Genomic DNA, 26042 nt, shown 5'->3' on the forward strand with positions numbered 1-26042 from the left:
CAACACCTCGTATTCTGTAAAAATTTGCAGAAATTCCAAGTAACAACTCCAAATACCAACTGAAATCAAGAGACTGTAAAAACAGTGGAAAAACAAAAACTGCCCGAATACCTGCCAACCTTGTCTCACCACAACGGCGTTGCCCCCTTTTCACTTGGTCAGTATCCCATCCCTTATCTTTCCCTCGTTAACATTTGCCCACGCCATCTTCAATACCTGCTCAAATAGTAGCGTGCACCCTCTGTCCTTTAGCCTTAGGCTTAACCATGAACTTCTTCGCCATCCTCACAATATTCACCACCTTGGCAAACGAGTTGTCGTCCTGATGGACACTAGGCACCGTCAAAATGCTAGCTCTGTCACTCTGGTGCCCAGCCGTAGTGGTTCTCCTGTCATCGGTAGTTGAGACCACGCCAGATAGAGAAGCAACGACAGCCATGTGACCCCTCAAGGTGGCATGGTCAATCAAATCCTCCAACCTGGGCTCCGGCAGACCTTTTTGTTCCAGTAGCAATGCTACCTGCGCAAGATCAACAATGTCTCCTCCGACGGCGAAGAAAGATGTGTCCATATTAATGGTATCGTCAGTCGCTGGCAGACTCAGTACCTGGAACCAAGCCTTCTTGACCAGTGTGGAGAGGTTGTCGATCTGGCTTTTCTTGACATGTCGCAAGCGGGATACAGCAAAAGTATCCTCGTCGTTGTCTTGTGTGGAAATATCGTTGAACGGCAACTGATGAGCGGCACCAGAAATCTCAGTGTCCGACGGCAGTGGTGTATCAGGGTTGGCGCAAAACAATTCTGCGGCGCTGCAGAGCATGTCCAATGCGCGCTCAGCAAACTCGCGGGGAACTGGGCCGTCTTCGGCAAAGCTGAGCATCATCTCGTACATATCAGCTCCATCACTTTCCGCTCGCTGTGAGAAGATAGAGAGATCAGAAAAGTCTTCGTCGGCACCTGCTGCGCACCCCACGCGGTAGTCAACATTGCCAAGTCTCACATGAGTGCTTTGGTCGACATTTTGGTGTTGGACTGTGGTGGTGAAGTAGGTCCAGCGAGGCCAGCTGGTGCAATGGCGAACAATCTCACGGAAGCCAAGAACCTCGTGTGGCATATTCGCAACTTGCTGCTCCTGAACCTGATTAAGAACCTTCCTCGCTGTGCTGCCGGCCGTGCCAAACTTGACACGAACTGGAAGCAGATTGAGACAAGGGCCAATCATGCTCTCAACGCCGGCGACTGATGCATTGCGGCCGCTGACAGTGTGGCCAAACACCACATCGTTGCTGGCCGAGACTTGCGCCAGGACATAGGCCCAGGCAGCCTTGACAACAGTTGCGGTGGTGACGCGTCCCGAGTCCACAAGGGGCAAATAAGCAACCTTTTTCAGACAGGCGGTTGCTCCAGTCCCGGCTCTCCGATAGTTTGGCCCCATGCGGCGGACAACCTCGGTCATGGATGAACCGTGAAGAAGCTTCTTCCAGTGTTGGTAATGTTCCGATGTCAAGGTGCCAGCAGATGCACGTAGATAATTTGCAAAAGATGGTGGACGCTCCACCGACTCGCCACGATACTCGGCAACAAGAACATCCAGGATCTTTGGGAAGCACACACCGTCATATTGGGCATGAGAAATCCGCAGGAGGACTCTGTGGCGAGTGCTTTGGCGACAGCGCAGAACCGTAAACTGCACGAACTGTTCGCCGAGACGTGGTGTTGTCTCCCCATCGACGTCGAGCTCTCCTTCAAATCCACCCCGTCTCTGCATCTCCTGTGTAGCAGTATCGAGCTGATCTTCGTTCTCCACCTCCATAACGTGGAAGGCTGGTCGAACTGTCCGCAAGACTACTTGGAGGAATCGCCCGCCCGAAGGCACGAAGACGGTCCGGAGAATATCCAGGGACTGCACCAGACGGAAGCATGCTCGTTTCAACCGGACCAAGTTGACAAGCCCATCGCCATCCAAGTAGAAGTAGTTGAGCATCCAGCGAGATCTGAGAAGCGAGCCGGCGACTGCCAACGATTGGAAGTCGGTGGCGGGAAGAACGTCAGACAACCCCCCTCTAAAGACACCCGTTTGAGGGACAATGTCCGTCTGAAGGAAAGCGTCAACATTGGATGCCGCCAGAAGGGAGAATCGCTCGTATTCGTGGGTATCCTGAAGCATGGAGGCTGTCATGTTGGTGAATCCATCGGCCCCGTTTGCCGTTGACTCATCTGAAGCGTACGTATCGGCGGCGCTTGCGCTCGCAGCCATGTCATCCAGGCATGGATTTCGGAAAACGTCAGCGACTGTGAGGGCAAGCCCATGGTCCTTGGCTTCACCAACCAGCTTCATGGCCGTGATACTATCACCGCCAAGTTCGAAAAAGCTGTCTGGCCCGCTGATGGAATCTTGTGGAAGGTCCAACAATGCACTCCACAACGTCAGAAGTGTGGTTTTGTGCGAAGTGCTCCGTGGTCCTTGCGACGGGACAGTCTGGAAAGAGTCGGCACTGGATGATGTCCGTCCGCTGCTAGGAATGTTCTCGGGCTCCAGGTCTCCGGCAGTGGAGCGGTGTGAGATGGCCAGGTCCAGAGCGGCAACAGACTTTGCTGTCTGGGAAATGAATGCGTTGAGAATGCTGGCCATGGTTTGTGCCATTTCTTCAGCCTGCTCAGCCGTGATGTGATTAGTCCAGTACCGAAAGACCACACCCTCGCTATTTCTCGATGTGTCAACATTGACAGTGACAGCATACTGTTGACCGTAGAGTTAGCGAAGCTCAAGATTACCAGAAGGGTTAGTAGGTGCAGCGTTGACTCACTTCACTGGGATCGTGTGCTTTTTCCATCTCGAGCCGAATTCCATCACCGCGTCCCCAATCGTTCCCGTTCCCATGGTTCTGTGTCGAGATAGAAGTGTTGTACAACGGCTTCCCGGCGAGGCCCAGCTCGTGCTGAACCCGGGCGAGAGAGCAACGCTGGAACGACACGCTCTGCAAATGCTGATCTTGAGTTGCACGGAACAAATCTTCAAGTGCTTGGGTTTCAGTGACTTGGATGCGGCAGCAGAGCATGTTGATCAGAGTCCCGACCGTTTTGTCAATCTCATCAACCGGGGCGTCGCGGTCTGCCGTCAGATACCCGAAGCAGACATCGTCGCTTCTGGTGTACTTTCGCAAAACAAAAGCCCATGCTGTGTGAATAATGTTTGCCAGGGTGACGTGGGCATGCTCTGACAGTTGACGCAGCTCCGAAAACCGATCGAATGGCAGGGTCAAAGAGCCGAGTCTCCTGTCGTTGGTGCTGTCTGTGGCAGTATCCTCAATGAGCTTGGGGAAATAGCAGGGCCGGATACCCTTCAGATATGTCATCCAATACTCGGTGTCGGCGCCGGCAGGTAGACTGCGGATGTACTGGACATATTTGCTGAACAGAGGGCCTGCACGGAGCTCGAGAGACCCACTGTATGCAGAAGCAAGCTCTTGAAGGATGATGGCAAGGGAACCGCCATCAACAGCCGCGTGGTTGAGTTCCAGTTTGATCACAACTCGGCCGCTTGGAGTCGTGCAGATGGTCAGTTGATGTGGGAGCTGAGGTTGACGCTTGGACTTTCGGAGTTTGGCAGACGCGTGAATCGTCACTTGGCTCAGGCGGCCAAAGACATCTTCGTCACTGCACCTCAACAGCACAGCACCCGAGTCTGCCCTGTTGAGCACCAGCTGATCGAAAACCGCTCCCCGTCTGCTACTCTCCACAAACACGGTTCTCAGAGCAGCGTGACGGTCGACCACTTTTTGCCATGCACGCAGGAGCTTGTTAGCATCCAACCGGTGACGACAGTCAGCGTGTTTGACATCGTAGATGCCATGGAAGAAATAGGCGTTCACATCGCGTAGCTGCCCAATCAACATGCCCTCCTGCACAGGGGTACAAGGATATATGTCTTCGACATGGGAAATAGAGTGCACTCCAAGACGTGGAAGCTCGGTCTGACTGAGCTTGTGGAGGTTACCATACGTCAGGGGGGTCAGGAGGGGATAATCGCTCAAGGTTGGCTCTGCCGGCTGTTGGACGAGAGAAGCGACCATCTTCTCGAGGCTCTGTTTGCAGAGACCAACCCAACGGCGAACATCATTGAGCTTCTGAAGGCCCTTGTCGTACACGAAGCTGAACTGAAGCTTGTTGTTTACCACAATGGCGGAAATTTCGAACAAAGCAAGCCTTGGTGTTTGGGGTCCCACATCGGCTACTAGCCCTTCATGGTCAGCGAGGTCGACTGCCCTCACAATCGAGTCGTCTGCATCGTCGACATTCCGGACACCACCTCCAAGGTAATTGAAAAGGACCTCCATGGGTGTCGACTTTTCTCTGTTGGCGGCAGGATCCAGCCATTTCCTGGCAAAGTACGAACGACCGTTCTCTGGGATGCTGCGTCGCATGTCCTTGGTCCTGCGCACCGTATCTACCTCATCAACCCCGCCCGGAACATGCAAGGGACAGATCGACGTGAACCACCCGACGGTCTGAGTCAAGTCCACTTCAGAATCCGACGCTTGATCACGCCCATGGTTTTCGGTGTAGATTGTGGGTGTGACCCGGTCTTGGAAGATCATAGAGAATGCGTGGCCAATAGCTGCCACGAACAGCTCAGATGGCTCCGTTCTGAACGTCTTGTGGCAATCAGTCAAAGCCATCTTTGTGTTTCTCTCGTCGAGTGAGAATGCTCTGGTCTCCGTTGTGCCGTATGTCAGAGGGTTGCTCACTCCCCAGTACAGGGGATCAGCTGGGACCTCTTTGAAGGGGAGGAGAGTGTCCTTGTCAAGTGATGCGGTGTTGGCAGCTTGGATGGTGCACCATTCCTTGAAGGAAAGGCGTTCGTCCTGTGGCAACGAACCCGTCTCCAAGAACTGACCAAGGTCCTGGACGATGATACGCCATGAGACCATGTCGACGCACAAATGGTGGGCAATCATGGAAATGATGGTCTCGTCTTCAGCCATGGCGTCAAAAACATCTACTCGGAACACAGGACCCCTCTCAATATCCAAGCTGTTCTGAGCCGTGGCCACGATGGCAGGAATATCACGGCGAGAATTGACCCGGTGTTGTACGAGGCAGTAGGCATTGGCCTGTATCTGATTACTTCGTTAGTATTCGAGGGCATCACGAGACATGAGGAGGCGATCAAGGGACATACCTTTTGGACTTGTTGCTGCCAGGTACCTCTGGCCGTCTTATTGAATCGCACGCGTAGCATGCTATGTCGTGCAACGATCGACTCGATCGCCTGCTTGATGGTGTCGGATGTGATATGCCGTGCAACATTGACAGAGAAGCTTTGGTTGAAGCGTGCGTCGCCTGAGTACTTGGTGGTAGAGCTCATGTATAAGGTCTGAATCGGTGACAGAGGGAATGGCTTGTCCTCACCGCTCTCAGCCTTGGGTCCTTGGTTGCTAGATGGCTCCGAGTGCGAGAACTTTGCGAGCTCCACAAGGTGGACGATAGATTTGGAGCGAAGAACATCCTGAATCGACAGTTTGATTTTGGCGACACGGGCACGCGAGACCACGCCCATGGCCGTAATACTGTCGCCACCAAGACTAAGGAATGCCTTGTTCAGTTTGATGCGATCTGCGGGGATGTTGAGCTCCTTGGCCCAGATGTCTCTCAGAGTCTTGATGGGACCGGTCACCTCGATCTCTTCTTCATCCTCCCCTGCAAGCCCAAAGTCGTGCGATATCCGTTCATACGCCGCGTCATCCAGGCTCTCAACCCATCTTCCCACCTTGACTCGATCCAACTTGCCCGACACTACCACAGGCATCCTCTCAAGAACAACCCACACAGAAGGAACCATGTAGTGCGGGAGCGAGTCTCCGAGGTTGCTCCGAATGTCGGCAATGGCAGTGCGAATTCGGGCAAGACAATCAGCGGAACCCGCAACTGGGCAGCAATCTTGAGTGATGGAGACCTCGTCCCCATTCTGATTGTCGCCAGTGTTGGGATGGCTGTGAGCATCACCACCAAGGGTGAGGACGCCTACCAGTTGTCGTTTGCAAGGCCCTGCCTTGGGTTGGACCACCAATGCCAGGCTTACACGATCATCAACAGACAGGCGACTTTCAATCTCACCCAGCTCAATCCGCTGGCCGTTGACCTTGACCTGGCCATCTCGGCGGCCGAAGAACTCCAGAGCACCGTCGTGTCGGTATCGAACGAGATCTCCGGTGCGATAGATACGAGTGGCGGGCATGGCTCCAGCAGCAGGGCCACGTCCCCACGCCGGACTGTCGATGAACACTTTGGCTGTCTTTTGAGGGTCATTGAGATACCCCCGAGCGAGGAGTGGACCGCTGATAGCAAGCTCACCCACAGCTCCAACTGGTGCCAGTTGATGATTGTAGTTCTCTCTAGGATCCACAACCCAGGCACGTGCTGCCCCTGTTGCGCGACCAATGATGCTTGAATCACGCTCCATTGAAACACGGGGGTTCACAACAGCCAACACTGACGCTTCGGTAGGACCGTAGCCGTTCATGAGCTCCAGACGATCAGCCCAGCGCTCGACAGTCTCGGCCAACATGGCCTCGCCGCCACACACAAGAGTCTTGAGCGTAGGGCAGACGATATCAGGGTCAAGCAAATGGGCCACTGACGGTGTGAGGAATGCCCATGTGGCGCGCAGTCTTACAATCGCCTCGCCAAGGTTATGCAGCCGCTCTTCTCCTGTAGGAACGCAGACACATCCTCCCAGCGTCAGGGGCGTAAGCACCTCCATCAGGGCGACATCAAAGGTGAGCGAGGCAAAGTGCAGAACGCGCGAGGACGACTTAATGTGGGTTGCACGGGCGTAGCCGCGAGAGCTGCAGCAGAAATCACCGTGAGCAACCGCGACACCCTTCGGACGCCCGGTGCTGCCCGATGTGAAGAGAACATAGGCCGTGTTGTCAGGGCGGGCGCCATTCTTATTGACAAGTCCTAAGCCACCCGAAGGGAGGCCGCGGATAATGTCGCTGTCCACAAACAGGCAAGTCTTGACGAGATGCTGGAACCGGGTGGCGTATGCAGGACTGCAGAGCAGCAACGGTGGGCTGACTGTCTCTATCATATCCTTGTGTCGAGCAGCAGGATGATCGGGATCCAGGGGCACAAATGCGCCACCACTCATAAGAATTGCCAGCAACGTGACCACGGCCCAAGCAGACCGCTCAACACAGACTGGGACCATGGTCTCTGGGCCGACTCCAAGCTGCCTCAGACGGAACGCCAACCGAGTCGCGTGCTCCTTGACTTCGCCGTACGTGAGTTCAGCATCCCATGCACTGATTCCAACGCGGTCTGGATGTGCGGAAGCCTCTCTCAAGAAGAGACTGTGAATACACGAGTCAACGACGTGCTCAATATCTCCTTGGGCGTTGATGCGGTTCCACTTGGCAATGAGCGCCTGGTCATCGGCACTGATGACTTGGATGCTGGCTAGAGTGGTGTTGACGCTCTTGGAGGCACTGGCAAGTGCTTGCAAAACAGACTCGAGCTGCTGCACAAGGCGCTTAGTCTGCCAGTCTGAAAGGACATCCTCGTCCGAGTGAATGGTCGCCTGGATGCCCGCATCAGAAACGGTGCATTCGAGCACAAGCGGATGTGTGAAGAAGCCTTCTGTGGAAGACCCCCCTTGAAAGTCCCAGGGGACGTCTGCAAACTCGGTGTTTTGTCGGGAAGATGGCGAGCTCTGAATCGTCAGTAGATTCTGGAAGTCACAAGCGCCCGCGCAGTCTTGGTTAAGCTTCTTGATATGCTGCAGTCCCAGATGTTGGTGAGGGGCCAACCGGCTTGTCAGCGCCTGGATGTTGCGTAGTAATTGGACTACGGGAATATCTCGTGATAGCCGAACTCTTGTGGGGACTGTTGTGAAGGTGGGTCCTGGCATCTCCATGACGCCGGGTAGGTCGATATTGCGACCAGACAACGTCTCACCAAAGATTACATCTTCAGTCCCAGTGTAAGCGCCGAGGGTGATGGCCCAAGCCGCCCGAATCAGGGTGGGGATTGTGATGTCTGCAAGAACCTGTGCTCGGCCGAGATTGAGCTTGCATGTCTCTGCCCGGAATTTCTTCGTCGTAGTATTCATAGATGCCACAGTTGCAGGGAGTTGCGGGAAATGTGTAACCGACGATGCGCCATCAAGGAGGTTGGTCCAGAACATCTCCGAGGCAGAAACATCGCGCTGACCCAAATACTGGATGAAACTGGCGTAGCGAGCATGGCTATTGGGTTCGTCGGGCAAGGAGAATTTGGCTCTTTCGGACATTTGAAGTTGGTGGTAAGTCTCTTGGACTCGTTGGGCAATGAGAGGGAGACTCCATCCATCGTAAAGAGCGTGGTGGATAGCCCAGATAAAGTGGCAAGCGTCGCCGTGCTTCACAAAAGAATACCTAGTGAGCTCGCCACCGTTTTGATGCCCCAATGCCTTGCCTCGCAAGTCAGCCTCGTCTAGGTGGCCATCTTGATGCCAGACGACAGGCTGAGGTGCGGTGACCACCTGCAGAAACCCGGAAGTGGCTGTGTGGACTATCCGAGTTCGTAGGAGATCCGTGTCGTCGATAACCTTCTGCCAAGCTGCCTTGAAGCAATCCATATCAACGTTGTGTGGAAGCTGTAGAGTATTGACGGCCACGTATGCACCCTCTTGTTTGTTGGCAAGAGCAACAAGTCCTTCTTGCAATGGACTGCATGGGTATATGTCTTGGATCATTTGGCGGTCCATATGGCAACGGGAAGACACCTCATGGAGAAGGGTATCGAGCTTCGTCTTGGGGCAGGGCACGAGGTCGAATGGCTGAAGTGCTTGCTGAACTGACGTTGTCGTGTTTTGTTCCCGAACACAAGCGAGTGCCATCTCGGCGAGGGTGGGCTTCTCAAATACATCCAAGATAGACAAAACCATTTTGTGGGCGCGTGAGCCCAAATTACGCATGGCAGTGAGGGAGTCGCCGCCAGAACCAAAGAAGCTATCGTCAAGGCTCACAGAACCACTCGGCAGCCCCAGCACGGTTTCCCACAAACCTTGCAACTTCTTCTCAACCTCGCTGGCTGGTTCGCGGCGCTTGCTGGTGGCAGCAGCGGCAGACAACCTGTAGCCGGCCAAAAGCTCTCTGCTGACATCTTCCTCGATGGCTCGACGCAGTTGTCTACGATCAAGCTTCCCTGCACTGGTCCAGGGCATTCCAGATACAGGCACAAAGAGCTGTGGGACCATATAGGCAGGAATGACGGCGATGAGGTGAGTCTTGAGGGCTTGGGCAACCTGACGGAGTGGGTCACTCATGGGGAGGAGGCAGAACCCAGCAGGTGTATCGGCAGCCTCTTCCACAACCTTGCAGCAGAAGAAGACAGCCAGTGACTTTGTTGCGGCCCGGCTGCTGGCAGGAGTGACGATATCGACAGCGAGCTGTGAGTCCGCTGGAAGGCCCGCCAAGCAGTTAGATTCGATCTCGCCAAGCTCAATGCGTCTTCCGTTCAACTTTATCTGTGTGTCCTTTCGAGACACGTAGGAGATGGATCCGTCCGAGTTGCATCGCACGAGATCGCCGGTCTTGTAGATACCAACAGTGAGACCTGGCGGATAGGTCTGTTCGATGCCTTCAAGGACCGGGTGGCTCATCCATTCGGGGGGTGATCGGATGAACGCCTTGTCTGTCTGCTCTTTGTTGTTGAGATAGCCTCGAGCGACCAGTCTTCCCTCAACCACAAGCTCACCAATGGCACCCACAGGCACCAGGCGGTGGATGTTTTGGGGGTCCACAACCCAGACACGACCACCTACCGCACTGCCAATACTGGACCGATCGGCATTGCATACGCGATGCGACTCATCGACTTTGGTGCTGGTAGTGGCCACCACTGAGCACTCTGTAGGACCGTAGGCGTTGACCAGTGCGCATTGGGTACCCCAGCGCTCAATATGACCCGCTGCCATCGCTTCGCCTCCCGTGACAAGTGTCCTTAGGCAAGGAACACTTTCTGGCTTGACGGTGCTCGCCACTGATGGCGTGAGCAAGGTCCAGGTGATGTTCATGTCACGGATCACAGCTGCAAGATCATTGATCCTGGCCTCATCTGACGGGACACACACGCAACCGCCAACGAGCAGGCAAGAAAGTGTTTCCATGACGCTTGCATCGAATGTGTAGGAAGCAAACTGAAGGACGCGCGAGTCTGAGTGCATGAACATGGCACGAGCATGAGCGAGAGCCCCCGTACAGAATGCTCCATGATCAATCACTGTGCCCTTTGGTTTGCCCGTCGTGCCGGATGTGAAGATGACATAGGCGGCGTTGGTTGGCCTCGCTGGGAAAGAAGTTGCCCCTGACCGCTCCTGAGAGAAAGTAGTGATGGAATCGGCATTGACGATGAGGGTCTTTGGTGCAATCTTGGCCATCTTCTCCTGATGCAGAGGGGAGCAGAGGACGATTTGAGCCCCGACATCCTGGATGAGCTGCTCGAGCCGGCCGCTTGGGTGACTGGGATCCAGATTCACAAACGCACCGCCAGCCTTGAGAACGGCAATTTGAGCCACAACAGTCCAGGCAGATTTCTCGAAACAGAGCGGCACGAAGGTGTCTGGGCCAACATGTCCCCATTCAACGAGATGGCGGGCCAAGGCTGATGCTGCAGCCTCGAGTTCGACATAGGTGAAGGATGTATCCCACCCACAAACAGCAGGGGTGTCTAAAGGACGTCGAAGAGCGTGCTCCGATATGATGTCGTGTACACACCGCTCCACACACGGTAGCTCATAGTTGTTCCACGACCAGATCTGGCTGAGCCCGGCTGGGCCGACCATGTCAATCTCAGCCACAGTGCAGTCATCCCCTTTATCTGTGACGATATCGCACAGAGTCTGCTGGAAGGCGTTGGCAACGTTTCTGATCTGAGCGTCCGAAATGATATTTCTCCAGTGGCTGAAGTGAACCTCGACCTTGTCGTCCGTGGCCTCGACGTTGACGGCCACAACATATTCGCTTGGGTCTTCCGAACTCACGACGCGGTACCGGAGATCGGACTGCGAAGAAGAAGACTGCGCACGGCCTCGCTTCTGGTAGGTAAAAGCCGTGTTGAAAAGGGCCGAGCCGGCGAGTCGCAGTTCATGCTGCATTTCGGCAAGGGAGCAGCTCTGGTGTGCCATGGCATCCGCGAGGTCACCCTTGATGGTGTCTAAAGCTTCAGCAATTTCGGCATCAGAGGGAATGTGGACACGACACACGAGCATATTGATGAAGGCGCCAACAGCATGCTCGATGTTGGCCACAGGGAGGTCTCTTCCAGATGCCAAGTAGCCAAAGAGGACATCATCCGAACCCGTGTAGGATCGCACAACCATGGCCCATACAAATTGAAGCAGTGTCGAGAGTGTGATTCCCGAGTCAGCACAGTATGTGTTGACTTCACCCATGACTTGGCGGTCAAAGCATATGATGTGAGACCCAAGTGATGGCTCTGTATGAGCGTGGCCGTCCGAGAGAGCGGGAAACAGACAAGGCTCAACGCCGTCGAGATAGTTCTTCCAGTAAGCAACGCTGTCGGCACGAGGTTGAGACTGGATGTAAGCCATGTAGTCGCGATAAAGCGGTGCAGACTTTTGGATCTTGATGGGTTTTGAATCGTCCCCATCACCGTAAGCATCCGCCAGGTCATCGAGCAGTATTGGTATCGAAGAACCGTCGCAGATCGCATGGCTGATCTCGAGTCTGCAAAAGGTCCGTCCATTAGCCGTGTTGCAGATTATGAGGCGGTGCGATGGCTTCTTTTCGTTGTAGTCGATGCCCTGAATCTGCTCCAGACAGAAAACAATGGCCTTGTCAGCGTCTTGACCAGCGTCCTCGCAGGTCATGGTATAAACCCTGCCGGGGAACTCGCGCAATACGACCTGGTCCATCAAACCCTCATCACCGACAGTATCCACAAACACCGTCCGGAGAGTTGCGTGGCGTTGGACAACAACTTGCCAAGCATCGTGCAGCCGTTCCGGGTTGACCTCTCCCGCGGAAGACTGAACCTCAAAAACGGCGCTGTAGGCATACTTTTCTGGGTCACGAAGCTGACTCAACAACAGGCCGCGCTGCATCGGCGAACAGGGGTAGACGTCCTCAACATTGCTGGGGTTGACCTCGATAGACCGCAGTCTCTCGTTGAGACTTTCCAGGCCGTAGTAGGTTAGGGGCAACAGTGGGAATGCGCTGAGAGTTTTCTCGGGTGCACGATCCATCAATCTTTCGGCGGCCTCTCGAAGAAGACCTTGGCAGTTCTTCGCCCACGTGTTGATGGCATCCCGGCGTTTCATGTGTTTGTTGATCGAGAACGACAGCCTCAAACGCCCTGCTGAGACAACTGCAGACACATCAATGAGTGCCAAACGGGGAACGTCTTTCCCGATATCAGATTCCGAGTTCACTGAGAGATGATCGCAGGATTGCAGGAAGTTGTCAGTACGGCTGAGCTGCTGCATCTGCCCGAGGTAGTTGAAGGCCACTTCTACGGGCCACTGGTGACCGTACTTTTCGCGGCCTTCCGAGGTGAGCATGCGGTAAGCAAAGTATGGGCGACCCTTCTCGGGCAAACGACGTCGATAGTCTTTGATCCAGCGAATCGCGTTGACGATATCTCCATCTATGAGAAATACAGTGAGATTAGTATGATGTCCCAAAACAGAACAGGCACATGTTGTCTTACCCAAGGAAGACTCTTCTGGCAGGTGCACTGGCGATAGAGTTGTGAACCATCCAACAGTTCTTGATAGATCAACTGTGTCATCCCCCGTCTCACGTCCGTGTCCTTCATTATAAATCGTGGGTGCACCTTGCCGGTCAGGTGTTGCGCTGCGGTATGAAACCAACAAGGCTGCAAGCAAAACGTCAACCAGCTCAGTTTGGAGGGGCTTGTGGCAATCCGGCCCAAGCAGCAGATTAGTTGTGTTTGCGTCCAACTCAACAATAGCACCCTCAACAACATCGCCTTGAACGTTCGAGGTACCAATCATTCCCCAGTACTGCAGGTCCTCGGCTGCAGGCTCGTGGTGCGGAAGCAACGAGGAGCCATTCTTTTGCGACTGGGCCTGCTCAGACTGCTTACGGCTCCATGTCTGGAAAGACAGTGACGCAGGGGCCATGATTTTCCCAGTGGCTAGGAAGTCTTCCAGGTCCTGGAGAATGATGCCCCACGAGACAACGTCGACCACGAGATGGTGGATCGTGATGAAGACGAACACATCTTTGTCGCTTTTGCCGACCGTGAGCCAGTCTGCTGCCAACAAGGGACCGTTTTGGATATCGAGCGCCTTTTGAGAATTCTGAACACGTTTCTCGATTCGACTTTGGTCGCTAATGGCGTGTGTCTTGAAGCGATATGAGCCCCTGACATCAGTTGTGATGCGCTGCCGCCAGTGTCCCGTGCCCCCGCGACGGAACCGAGCGCGGAGCATCGAATGTGTTGTGATCAAGGCCTGGATGGCACGCTCGAGATCATGAGCGGTAGCGTGTTTTGCGAGCCTCAGAAGAACACTTTGGTTGAACTGGTGGAAGTTCCGAGATCCAGCAGATGGGGCATTGCCACCCATCAGCTGTTCGAAGTACAGCTGTTGGATCGGCGATGGGTCAAAGTCGTGTTGGTCCTCGCCGTTGGCCTTCGGGCCTTGTCGTTGATGGCGAGGGGCGTCAACCTTCAGGGCGAGGTCATGGACCGATTTGCTGCTGATGATGTCCCGCACAGTGACAGTGAGGCCCAGTGATCTACAGCGAGCCATGACTTGCATTGCGGTGATGCTGTCACCTCCAAGGTGCAGGAAGGAGACATTGCGTCCAACTCTGTCTGGTGTGATATTGAGCACCTGGCTCCAGACAGACTTGAGCTTCTCTTCCACAGAAACAACATCATCCTGTGTGGCAGAGTGACCTTGGTGAACTGAGTCGACAGCAGACGAGACGGCGCGGTTGATTGTGTCCAGAGTCTCCTCGTCAATATTTTCCACAAACCGGACGACACTGGTGCGGTCAAGTTTTCCAGACGGCAGAAGCGGTATTTCTTGAAGGACAAGCCATGTTGAAGGCACCATGTACGGTGGCAGCTTCTGTCGTAATCGGTCTTCTGATTGCTTGACGGCGTCGCACGCCTGCCTGGACGTCACCATATGGAACTTGATAGTCGGGTCCACAGCCTCCGGGGGAGCTGATCGAAGAGAGACAACAGCAACAAGTCTGTTGGCACATGCACCTGTTTTGGGGATAGTGACCACAGCATGTCGGATGCCATCATCAGCAGCTAGATGGTGAACAATCTCGTCCAACTCCAGGCGCTGGCCGTTGAGCTTGGCTTGAGACGAGTCCTTGCGTCCCATGTAAAACATCTCGCCAGACACATCGTCGCACACGCGAACAAGGTCTCCGGTCTTGTACATGCGGCGCGGAGAAGATGGTGGCATGTCTGGGAAGCGCAGAGACTCCGCCTTGGCCCATTGAGGATCTTCGATAAACACCTCCTTGGTCTTGACCTCGTTTCTCAAATAACCGGTCGACAGTGTGGGACCCTCGATGAGCAGCTCACCAACGGATCCAAGTGGTGCGAGGCGATTATGGTTCTGGGGGTCAACAATCCAGCAACGACCAATTCCTCTTCCGAGATTGGACGGGATGGCTGCGCGGTGCATGAGGGGATTCACGGTAGCCACCACGGCACACTCGCTCGGGCCGTAGGCGTTGACCAAGTTGACCTTGTCAGCCCAGGTGTCAATATGGCTTTGCGTCATGGCCTCACCACCCAGGATCAGTGTCTTGAGGTGAGGAACATCACTGGGCTTCAGGACACGGGCAAAGGAGGGAGTGAGCAAGGTCATGGTCACTTCCATCTGTTCCATGACAGAAGCAATGTTGCCGTTGGTGCGGTCTTCCCCACGAGGAACGGCCACACTACCACCCATGATGAGAGTGGTGAAGATCTCAACCATCGAGGCATCGAAGGTGTAAGATGCAAACTGGAGGAAGCGGAAGGGAGGGTTCATGAGCATGGCTGGCCCATGGGCAGCGGCACCTGAGCAGAAGGCGGCATGGGAAACTAAGGATAACGGGAAGAGAGCAGCGGTCAGTACGAGAGACAGCAAAGATGAAGATGAAAAATGAAGAAAACATACTGAGGGTGCCCTTGGGCTTGCCCGTTGTGCCCGAGGTGAAGATGACATAGGCCGGGTCGGTTGGGACAGAGACATCGTGGAGCTGAAGCTGTCCTTGATCTGATCCATCATTTCATTGTTAGCAATAATGAACGGGAAGGTGGGTGGGTGGGTAGGCAGGCGGGGTCAACTCACCAGTAACACTTTCCGTGGTGGCCGCGAGCAGACTCTTGACACTAGCCAGATCGGCAGGAACGATGGTGTCGACAACCTGGAGGCAGGTGCTCTCAAACTGCGGGGAGCACAGAATAAGTTTGGCGTCGCAGTCTCTTGCAATCTCCCTCATGCGCTCGACTGGGTGGGCTGGGTCCAGTGGCACAAAGGCTGCTCCTGTCCTGAGGATGGCCAGCAGTGCAACCACGGCAAACACCGACTTCTCGAGACAGAAGGGAACGAAGCGAGTGCCATCACCACGCCCGACTCCCTTTGACGATAGCTCCCTTGCCAGCACCGCCGAGAGCGCGTCGAGATCTCCATTCGACAAGGTTCCATCCCATCCTACCACGGCTGTCGATCCGCTACCCCGCCGAATCAGTTCCTCGAGCACCATGTCATGCACGCGACGATCCACAACCGGACTCGGAGTCTGATTCCACTCCCGTACCCTTTCCTTATCTTCAGCACCCATCAGATCGATCTCCCCGATTCTTGTTGTCTGATTGTCTATCGAAGACAGTCGCTCCAGCACAGTTCCAAACTGGCCCAGCATCCGGACCACCTGCCACTCGGCCAAGATGCCAGCATCGAAATAAGCACACAACTCGATGGTGCTGTCGTTTGAGGCACCCCCAGAGCCGACAGTGCACGTCACGTTGAGCGGATAACTAAAGAAGTCCGCACCTTGCTTCGACCCTCCGCCGGCAAGGTTGTTCCAGAGGCTATCTTCCGCCACCTCTTCAGCTGTGTCGATAACAAGGAGGTTTTGGAAGTCGCATGCAGCAGCAGCAGTTGGACTGAGTGTTCGGATCCGCTGCAGTCCGGCAAACTGGTGGGGGATGGCACCGTTCAGTTGTCTTTGGACCTCAAGCAGCATTTCTTGCACGCTGAGCGATCGGTCGATGCGGATGCGCCTGGGAACTGATGTCAAGGTTGGGCCCACGAGGTCTTCAATGCCAGCCACAGGAACATCACGTCCGTTCAACACTTCACCGAATGTGACATCCTCTGACGAAGAGTAGATGGACACCACAACCGCCCATGCTGCTCGTAACAGAGACGCCATTGTCACTTCGGTCCCTTTTGGACGGGTGAACCGCACTGATCGCCGCGCTTGGCTGGTGGCTTTTACGTCGTAACCCGGGCGTGGCAGTGGAGGGAATTGCTGAGCTGTAGAACCGGAGAGAGCTTCGATCCAAAACGCATCCGAGGTGACTGTATCGCTGTTGGACAGGTATTCGACGAAGCGTGAATAGTTTGGCACTGGCGCCAGAGGGGCCTCGGGGTGGTGGTACTGATGCTCGACGCGGCCCAACAACGTTGGCAAGCTCCATCCATCATACAGAGCATGGTGAGCGGTCCATACAAAAGTCGGGGAATCGCTTTCCTCTCCCGCGATGGCGTAGCGAGACAGGATACCGCCATCGTGTGGTGGAAGGTGGCGGGAGGTTTTGGGGAGGTTATTGATGTCCTTCAGAGTGGTCCAGGAGATTGGGCTTTGAACAACAACCTGCAAGAAGCCGAGATCTTCTACAAAGACAACTCTTGTACGGAGGATGGACTCGGACGCAACGACCTTTGCCCACGCTTGCTTGAATCGCTCCAAGTTTGTCCCGGCCGGCAGCTTGTATGCATTGACAGCAACGTATGCTCCGGGCTGTCTTTGTGAAGCTGCGACAAGGCCTGCTTGGAGTGGCGTGCAGGGGTAGATATCCTCCACGACTTCAGGACTGACCCGACATAACGAGGCTACTTGTTGGCGCAAAGCCTCAATGTCCTGCGGAGCCTTTGAAGCAATGAGGCTGAACGCCTTGGTTGGCCCGGGCAGATAATCGACAGTGCTTTCGTTGTTGACTGCCTCGTTCAACGATCCGAACTTGTGAGACTCGCTTGTCTTCATATCCTTCGCCATTTCAGAGAGCTTTGGGGTTTGGAATATGGTGGCAACCGCGAGAACGAGACCCCTCTGTCGTGCAGCCGTTGCGAGACGCATAGCTCCGACCGAGTCACCACCGTGACGGAAGAAACTGTCGTCGGCGCCAATGGCTTCAAGATCAACATTAAGAACGGTCGACCACAGCTGCTGAAGTTCTTTTTCCATGGCGGTTTCAGGAGCCCGCCCACCACTCTTCTTCGCCCCGAGTCGGTAGGCCGTGATACCGTTGGGGTCGTCTTTGTCGAGTTTCTCGAACTGCGCCTGTGCCATGTTGCGTAGTCGTTTTCGGTCGAGTTTTCCAGAGGACGTCAGGGGCATCTTGGTGACGGGGATGAAAACAGATGGTACCATATAAGCGGCCATCTTGGTGGAGATGGAGTCGACAATGGTCTGGGCAAGGGATCGGAAAGTGGCGGTCATGGGAAAAATAGCAATCTTTTCATCTGACTGATCCTCCTGGGTCAGACAGATGAAGGCGCCAAGAGCCTTCTGAGATTGTCCGACTGAAATGAGCTCGACAGAGGATTGGGAGGTTTCTGGAAGGCACGCCTTCACGTGGTGTTCGATTTCGCCGAGTTCGATACGCTGCCCGTGCAGCTTGACCTGGGTATCCTTTCGACCTAAATAAATTAGCGAGCCATCCGAGTTATACCTGACCAAGTCTCCCGTCTTGTACATCCTCCTGGCGCCTCTCTCTGAGTGATACGGGTCCAGGGCAGCCCAGTGAGGCATCTCCACAAACACCCTCGCCGTTTCGGCGGGCATCTCGAGATAACCTCTGGCCAGGATGGGCCCCTCAATCAACAACTCGCCAGCGCAGCCAATGGGTACCAATCGATTGTGGTCGCGAGGGTCCACCACCCACGAAACGCTGCCAACGCTGGTGCCAATATTCGCAACATCACCATTGGCGTCAATGTGGAGACGGTGTGTCGAGTTGATGGAGCATTCACTGGGCCCGTACTGATTGTGCACAGGGATCGCGCCGCCCCAGATATTGAGAACCTCCTGTGTCAGAGCCTCCCCTCCAACAGCCATACCACGAATGCTCGGCACCTGCTCGGGCCGGAGCAATGCCGCCACGGTGGGCGTCAGATCCATAAAGTTGGCATCAAGCCTCCTGATGGCGCCCGGGAGGTCCCCGAGTCTGTCTTCTTCCGAAGGAACGCAAACGCAGCCACCATGGATGAGGTTGGTGAACATCTCTTCCAGACTGTTGTCGAAAGTGTGAGCTGCAAACTGCAGGAAACGTGTATGTGGCCCCAAACCTAGCGCTGATCCGTGTGCGAGGGCGCTGGAGACGAGCGCTTGATGACAAAGAATTACACCCTTCGGTTTTCCGGTGCTTCCGGAAGTAAACATAACAAATGCTGCATCTTCTGGTGAGGACTCGGTGTGGTCGTCTTCGACAACAAGATCCTCGAGACTCTGCATCATCTCTGCTCCTACTGCCACCACGTACGGTACCATCGTCTCAAACATGGAGGCACGTGTCTCTGAAGCAACGACGATGATGGCACCCGCGTCAAGGACCTTGCCCTCCAATGCATTGGCGGGGTGAGTAGCGTCGAGGGGAACAACGCCTCCGCCTGCTTTCAAGACGGCAAGCATGGCAATGACGGTCCACGATGACTTATCAAAGCAGACAGGCACCAAAACTTCTGGCCCGACACCAAAGGCTCGAAGATGCTCAGCAAGGCGATTGGCCAGAGTGTTCATTTCCTGATAGGTGAAGTCACCATCCCATCCGCGAACGGCTGGTGAATTGGGTCGAAGAGCAACTTGTTTCTCCACCATGCGGTGCACACATTCCGCTGTGTTCGGTGGCATGTTCTTGTTCCATGCCCAAATGAGCTCCTTGCTAGTGTCGTGGACGAAATCGAGCTGCGAGATGGGCTGTTCTGCGTGCTTGACGATGTTGGCCAAAACTTGGAGGAAGGTTGCAGCCACATTCTGCGCCTGAGCGTCGATGACCGAGTCTGTCCAGTAGTCAATGTCAATGGCAGCCCAGCCATCATCGTCAACCTCAACATTGACCGAAATTGGATACTCTGTAGGGTCATGGATAGCTTCGACATCCTCCCAAACAAGTGATCCTGGCTTGGTCTCGGCTGTGTGTTGGAGAAGTCGGCGATACGAGATGCACGTATTGAACAGTGCCATCCCACCGGGAAGATGCAGTGCATGCTGAACTTCAGCCAGAGATGCCTGAGAGTATGGCATACTTTCAAGCTGCTCCTTTTGCACTGCCTCAAGAAGGCTCATCAAAGACATAGGGGCATCGTCAGATGACTCGAGTTTCACCCTCTGAGTGGCCATGTTGATGAAAGGCCCGACTGCGTCTTCCGAGCCCTCGACGTGCTCGCCGTCACGGCCGGAAACAAGATAACCGAAACAAACATCATCGGTGCCGGTATAACGGGCCAGCGTAACTGCCCATGCGGCATGGAAAGCGTTTGGCAGAGTGACTCCAGTCTCTTGGCAAAATGATCGCAAGGAGCTGAGCTCAGGGAATGAGATGCGAAGCGAACGAAGCTCCTTCTGGTGGTCCGGGATGACGAGACCATCGGTTAAAACTGGAAAGTGACAGGGCTCGGCACCTTCGAGATGATGTTTCCAGAAAGCCATGTCTTCATCCAAATCACGCTGCTGAAGGCTGAAAACAAAAGGGCTGAAGAGTGGCTTCGGGAACCCATTCAGAGTCCCTTCGTAGCTACGGCCAAGGTCGCGGAGCAAAAGGTCCATGGATGCACCATCCATCACCGTGTGGCTCATCTCCAAAACACAGATGATGCCATTGCTGGGTTCGGCGGTATGGAAGACTGAGAAGCGGTGCTGGGTGGCATTATTATCCTGGTATTTCATGGGCTGCAGGCTTTTGGCCATTGCCAGCATCTCGTTGTCATTCAGACATTCCCGCAGCTGTATCGAAGGCTCGACATCCTTGAGCACCACCTGGTCATAGCCGCCAGCCCGCACAGAGCTGATCGCGTCAATGAAGACGGTTCGAAGCAGCGCATGATGTTGCACAACACCCTTCCAGGCTTGCACAAGCCTATCCGCGCTCAAGGGAAGGTCTGTATGCGGCTTGAAGCGGAGCACTCGCCGGACAGCATAGAAGTCTCCGTCTTTGGTTCGACTCATCAAGAGACCTTGCTGGATGGGTGAGGCCGGATAGATGTCCTCGACAGCTTCCCATCCTCGACCTCCTGTCAGTCCGGGGAGGCGACTTTCCTCAAAGGTAGCAAGGTCGGCGGGCTTCAGCTCGGGGATAAGCGCAAGATCGCTAGCCGTGAGGCGATATCTGAGCGAGGAAAGGGCCCTTGTGGCATCAATCAAGGTCTGGCGACAGGCAGCAACCCAATCGTGGATCAACGACTGGTGGAGCATATGGCGGTTCCAAGCAAAGCCGAATCGCAGAGCACCGCGCACTATGACGGCCGAGATTTCGAAGAGGGAGAATCGAAGAGCCATGTGGCCAAAGTCAGCTGTTGGGCTGCCCGGATGTGCTTCACCGGCCATGAGGGCACCCGAGGCAGGCTGGAACAAAGCACCAGCACGCTCGAGCTGCTGGTATCGACCCAGGAAGTTGAACGAGATTTCCATGTCCTTGTGATGAGTAGCCCATCGCTCACGTCCACCGTTGGTGTGGAATCGTGCCGCAAAATAGGGACGACCGTTGCCCGGCACCTTGCGCCGAGAGTCCTTGGTTTGGATAAGGGCATCCACGAAGCTGTTGGGCCGTGACAAGGCCACGGGAAATAGCGTGGTGAACCAGCCAACAGTACGAGAGATGTCAATCTCTGGTCGGGGAGGCTCACGGCCGTGTCCCTCATTAAAGATGGCTGGCATGGGGCGGTCTGTGAAGACTGTGCGGAAGGACCAGAGAAGGGCTGCCAGGAGAAGCTCCACTGTCTCTGTTCGAAGAGGTGCTTGACACTGATCTGACAGCAAAAGGCCCGTTGTATTTGGATCAAGCTCGAAGCCCTCACAGGCCACATCACCGTACAAGTTTGGGCGCTCTTGCATACCCCAATACTCGAAGCGTGCTGGAGGGACCTGATCGGATCCCGGGAGCAGCTTGTTAAGATCCTTGACTTGACAGTCGCTTGCTTGAAGAGCACTCCACTTTCTGAATGGGAGGGATCTGTGGATAACGGAGGCCTTGTTGTCCAAAATCTCCTCTACCTCCTCTAGTACCACTCTCCAAGACACCAGATCAATGACTAAGTGATGTGCTGTCATGAAGAGTACCTGGTGTCCATCATCGCGACCTTGAGCTACAAACAACTCGGCTGCGATGAGTGGACCTTGACGGACATTGAGGCAACCTTGGGCGCTAGCAATGCTTGCATCGGCTTCACCAGCAATTAAGATCCTGCTATGCATGCGAAGGCGGTAAGAGCCCTCCACATCGGCGGTGATGTACTGTTGCCACTCGCCAGTCTCCGGGCTTTGTTCGAAGCGCGCCCTCAGCATGTGATGCCGATGAACTACAGTTCTGAGGGCATTCCGTACCACAGCCTCATCGAGGGGCCGCGCAAGTCGGAGGCAGAAGCTCTGATTGAAGTGCTCATCGCCCTCGGCTTGCCGGCGAGCCTGAAAGTGGTACTGCTGAATGGGTGAGAGCGGAAACCGCTTGTTGAGAGCTAGTTCCTCTTCTTTGTCTTCAGCCTCATGTCCTTCCGGCTCTGCAAGGACTCTGACACATTCGGCCAGTCGTCTCAGAGACTTGGCACGGAGTATGTCTTGCACCAACAGTCCCATGTTTGCCTTCTTGGCCTGGCTTGCACACGCCATCGCAGTGATGGAATCGCCACCAAGGCTGAGGAAGCTCCGGTTGTCGACATCAATCTGATCAGCAGGAAGATTCAGCACCAAACTCCAGATACCACGGAGCTTGGACTCGGCGTCTGTGAGGTTGGCATCGCTAGGGGTATTGTCGGAACCCTTGCCGTCAGCATCGACAGAGTCGGTGTTGGACGCAACCTGTTGTCTGATGATAATTTGCTGGCACTGGTCGTTGGTGAGGGTTGATTCAACCCAGGTCGACACGGTCTTGCGGTCCATCTTTCGCGACGATAACATCGGAATTTCATCGACGCATAGCCAAGTGGAGGGCACCATGTAAGCTGGGAGGCGGGTGCCCAGTCGCTCACGGATGCCCTGAAGAATAGGCTCAGTCAGGGTAGAGTTCTCAGTCAGCCTCAACACTGAAGCACCAGTGGAGCTTGTGGTGGTAGACCCGACAGAGTCCGGAAGGGAAAGAATCGCAATCAGGCGCTTGGCCAATGGCCCCTGCTTGGGCAAGAGGACTAGGGCATGCTTCACGCTTTCATCGACGGCCAGGTGGTGTTCGATCTCTCCCAGTTCGATACGTTGGCCGTGGAACTTGATCTGTGTGTCTTTGCGACCGACATAGCTCAAAGAGCCCTTGGGCGAGTTGTATCTCGCAAGGTCGCCCGTCTTGTAGAAGCGTCGACCATGCATCCAGACAAAGCTGTCCTCAGTCTTGGTCGGCTCGTTGAGATAGCCTCGAGCCAAACTCGGGCCCTCCAAGAGCAGTTCACCGACACAGCCGACAGGCACCAAACGGGTGTGGTCGGTTGGGTCGACAAGCCAGCAACGAACACCGCAAGGCATGCCAATATCAGTGGCCTCGGTGGAAGGGCCGACGCGAGGGTTGACAACAGCAGCGACGGAGCTCTCGGCCGGACCGTAACCATTGACAAGCTCGATGTGAGACCACGTTGTGACGTGCGTAGGTGACATGGCCTCACCAGCAAGAACTAGCCTGCGAAGCTGAGGGACGGTAGCAGGGGTAAGGAAACCGACAAAGGATGGTGTCAAAACGGCATGATCAACTCGCAACCGGCTCATGGCCCCGGCGAGGTCGTTCAGCCGGTCTTGTTCGCTGGGAATGCAAACACATGCTCCAACCATGAGTGGTGTCAGGATCTCCACCAGGCTAGCATCAAATGTATGTGCTGCGAACTGCAACACTCGACAGGTGCCATCGATTCGAAGCGCCGGAGCATGAGATCTGGCACTGGAACAGAAGGATCGGTGCTCGATAACGGTACCCTGTGGACGACTCAGTCAGTTACCAGGTATTTGTGATGCAGCGAACATCAAGCAGCAAGATGGGAGAGGAGAGATGATGTTGCTTACCTTGGGCTTGCCGGTAGAGCCAGATGTGAAGATGACATAGGCAACATTGCTGCTAGACACATTGGTCATGACAGAATGACCAGGCTGATCAGACGGCAACTCGGGGCATTCCACAAGAGTCTGGTCATCCACAGGCAGTACTGTCTCCAGCCCCACCTGAGTAAGAGTTGGCACCAGCTGACGAGCGCAGAGGACCATGTCTGCTCCCACCGAATCACAGAGACTCCGAAGTCGCTCTACGGGATGAGAGGGGTCCAAAGGAACGAAGGCTGCACCGGCCTTCAGGACTGCAACCATGGCAATCACTGTCCATTTCTGATACACGCCAAATTAGCTACACACCTTCTCGCAAGGCTGCCGTACCGTGTCACGTAGGTATGCAACGTACCGATTTCTCGAAGCAAAGTGGGATCAGGACTTCGGGTCCTGCGCCCAACCCAACAAGGCGTGCAGCCAGCCGACCTGACACAGCGTCAAGTTCACGATAGGTGAGCGAGCCGTCCCACGCGCAGATGGCCTCTGCATCCGGACGATCCAGCACCTGGTCGGCAATGACATGATGCACACACCGGTCCACTGGGTCGATCACCACATCGTTGTTCCACGACTGTACTTGGTCTTCGTTGGCCCGGCTCAGAACGGGCAGCGTACCTAGTGTGGCATCCAAAGGGCTCGCTAGGAGAGCCGATAGGATCTTGGCATAGGTGCTGGCGATGAGGTTGCCCTGTGCCATGGGCATGCCCAAGAGCGTACTGTTCCACTCTAGGAACAGATTCAAGCTTGACTCCCCGCCTTTGACAAGGAGGCGGAGCTTGTGTTGTTGTGGTTGCTGCTGCTATAGATGAGGCTGTTAACATAATCACTAGGGCTAGGTATACAAAACGGTGTTATAGGACGGGAAGACAGGGATCATGGGTTAGGGTTAGTGCCCAAGTCCAGATCATTTTGAGCAGGGTCAGGGATCTTGGCCTCGCGCTACTGATCTGGGGTGTCTCACGAGAGAGATGTCTTGGGTGTAGTTTTGACGTGTCTCTCTAGCTTGACTTGCTATGCAGCCAAGGTCGCGATGAAGTGAGACTAGGAAAACTGACAAAGTATCTAACTTACCAGAGGCATAACACGACGCGGTGCCGAAGACCTGGGTAGGCCCCACAGCACTACGGAAGTGTCAAACAGCGGGTGATCGCCGGCACGGATCAGCTCGGCCGGGACCGGGGGCAGATGCTTGGCAAAGTCGGCCTTGGCACGTTCCACGGTCACGGAGACGGACGCGGCATCATCAAGGCAGAACCGTGCAACGACGGGATGAGGTGTGTCACCTTGAAATCCAAACGTCACGTCGTCCTGCCCTGTGTAGCAGCGCAGGAGCACAGCCCAGGCCGTTCGGAGCACAGCACCGAGCCCGTCCCGGTCTTCGGCTCTAGACAGCTCTAGCAGCTTCTCGCGATCCTCCTGCTCGACAGGCACCCGGGTTGTCGATGCAATTGGCTGGCGGTTGGGCGCAGTCTCGCTCTTTGCTGAGCGGCTAAAGGGCGGAAAGCGGCATGGTGCCACACCAGTCAGGTACGCGGCCCAGTCCATGTTCATGTCGGTGATGTTGCCGGTGGGGTTCATGATGATCGAAGAATTGCGTGGATGAAGAGGAGGGAAATTCAAAGGTAGAATGAGGTACTCGGTAAAGTATCACTGAATCTTGTGGGACAAACTGTTTGTTGCTGATCACTCAAGGCTTCAGGTATTGATTTCAGTTACCATGAGTTCAGACTGCAGGTCTCACTGAACATTGATCGATCATGTCTCGGAAGGCCAAGGTGGGACCTGAGTTGAAGAAAACTACATCAGTTATAGACTGGGTATCGATTGCCTCATTTCCTCTTTTTTTTTGCGACCACCTCGTTCTCTGGCCTCTTCCAGCTCCCGCCTGCCCCCTTCACCCATTTCTCCCGCTGCCCTGTTTTTTTCTCTCGCTCTTTTGTTCTTTTTTCGACCGCGGGTGGCCGGGATCCCAACAAACCTTGGCCATAGGTAACATCTGGAAAATCTCTGGACAGGTGCTAGCTTCGCTGGAGACGCTTTTACCATGCTTAGACCATATCCAGGAACGTCGATCAGGTTCTGTCTGTCATGGATTTGGCGGTGGTGGGCCCGGTGGAGCAAGAATGAGAAAAAAGATCCGATCATGGAGTCATCAGATCATGCAAAGAGGATCGACAACACCCTTTCGATTTTTGGCAGGAGGAAATGGAGATCGTTGAGATGAGACGGAAAAGAGGTGGCCCAGTGGACAAGAGTGGTTAGTGCTCCACTATATATGCACTATGACTCCACTGTATAGAGTGGTTCTCGGGGTTAACGGGCCACTGACAGCACCTTGGCACTGGACCAGGGGGCGGCACACGGCCCAACCGCTGGCGACCAGGGAGAGATTCAGCACTACTTGGTGTTTGGGTGGAGTGGTGGGACGGGACAACGGCTGACAAAGTACATGTGTAGATCTGTGGGGGAAGCGGGAGATGCCGGCCAATGATGAGGTGTGGTCCAGGATCTGGCGGGCTTGGGAGCAGCGATGACAGGTCG

General features: G+C 55.0%; 1 protein-coding gene across 1 annotated transcript; it reads right to left on the minus strand.

Moving 5' to 3' along the window:
- Positions 1 to 220: 220 nt before the first annotated feature.
- Positions 221 to 25079, minus strand: PODANS_4_4640 (uncharacterized protein; the record flags this gene model as incomplete). The annotated part of the gene is made up of 7 exons (XM_001906361.1): positions 221 to 2740; positions 2808 to 5114; positions 5183 to 15262; positions 15345 to 23378; positions 23466 to 23780; positions 23854 to 24300; positions 24573 to 25079. The coding sequence occupies 7 exons, from the start codon at positions 25077 to 25079 to the stop codon at positions 221 to 223; spliced, it is 24210 nt and encodes an 8069-aa protein (XP_001906396.1).
- Between the last annotated feature and the right edge of the window lie 963 nt (positions 25080 to 26042).

This window comes from Podospora anserina, chromosome 4, assembly GCF_000226545.1.
Source record: "Podospora anserina S mat+ genomic DNA chromosome 4, supercontig 4".
NCBI classification, from domain to species: Eukaryota; Fungi; Ascomycota; class Sordariomycetes; order Sordariales; family Podosporaceae; genus Podospora; species Podospora anserina.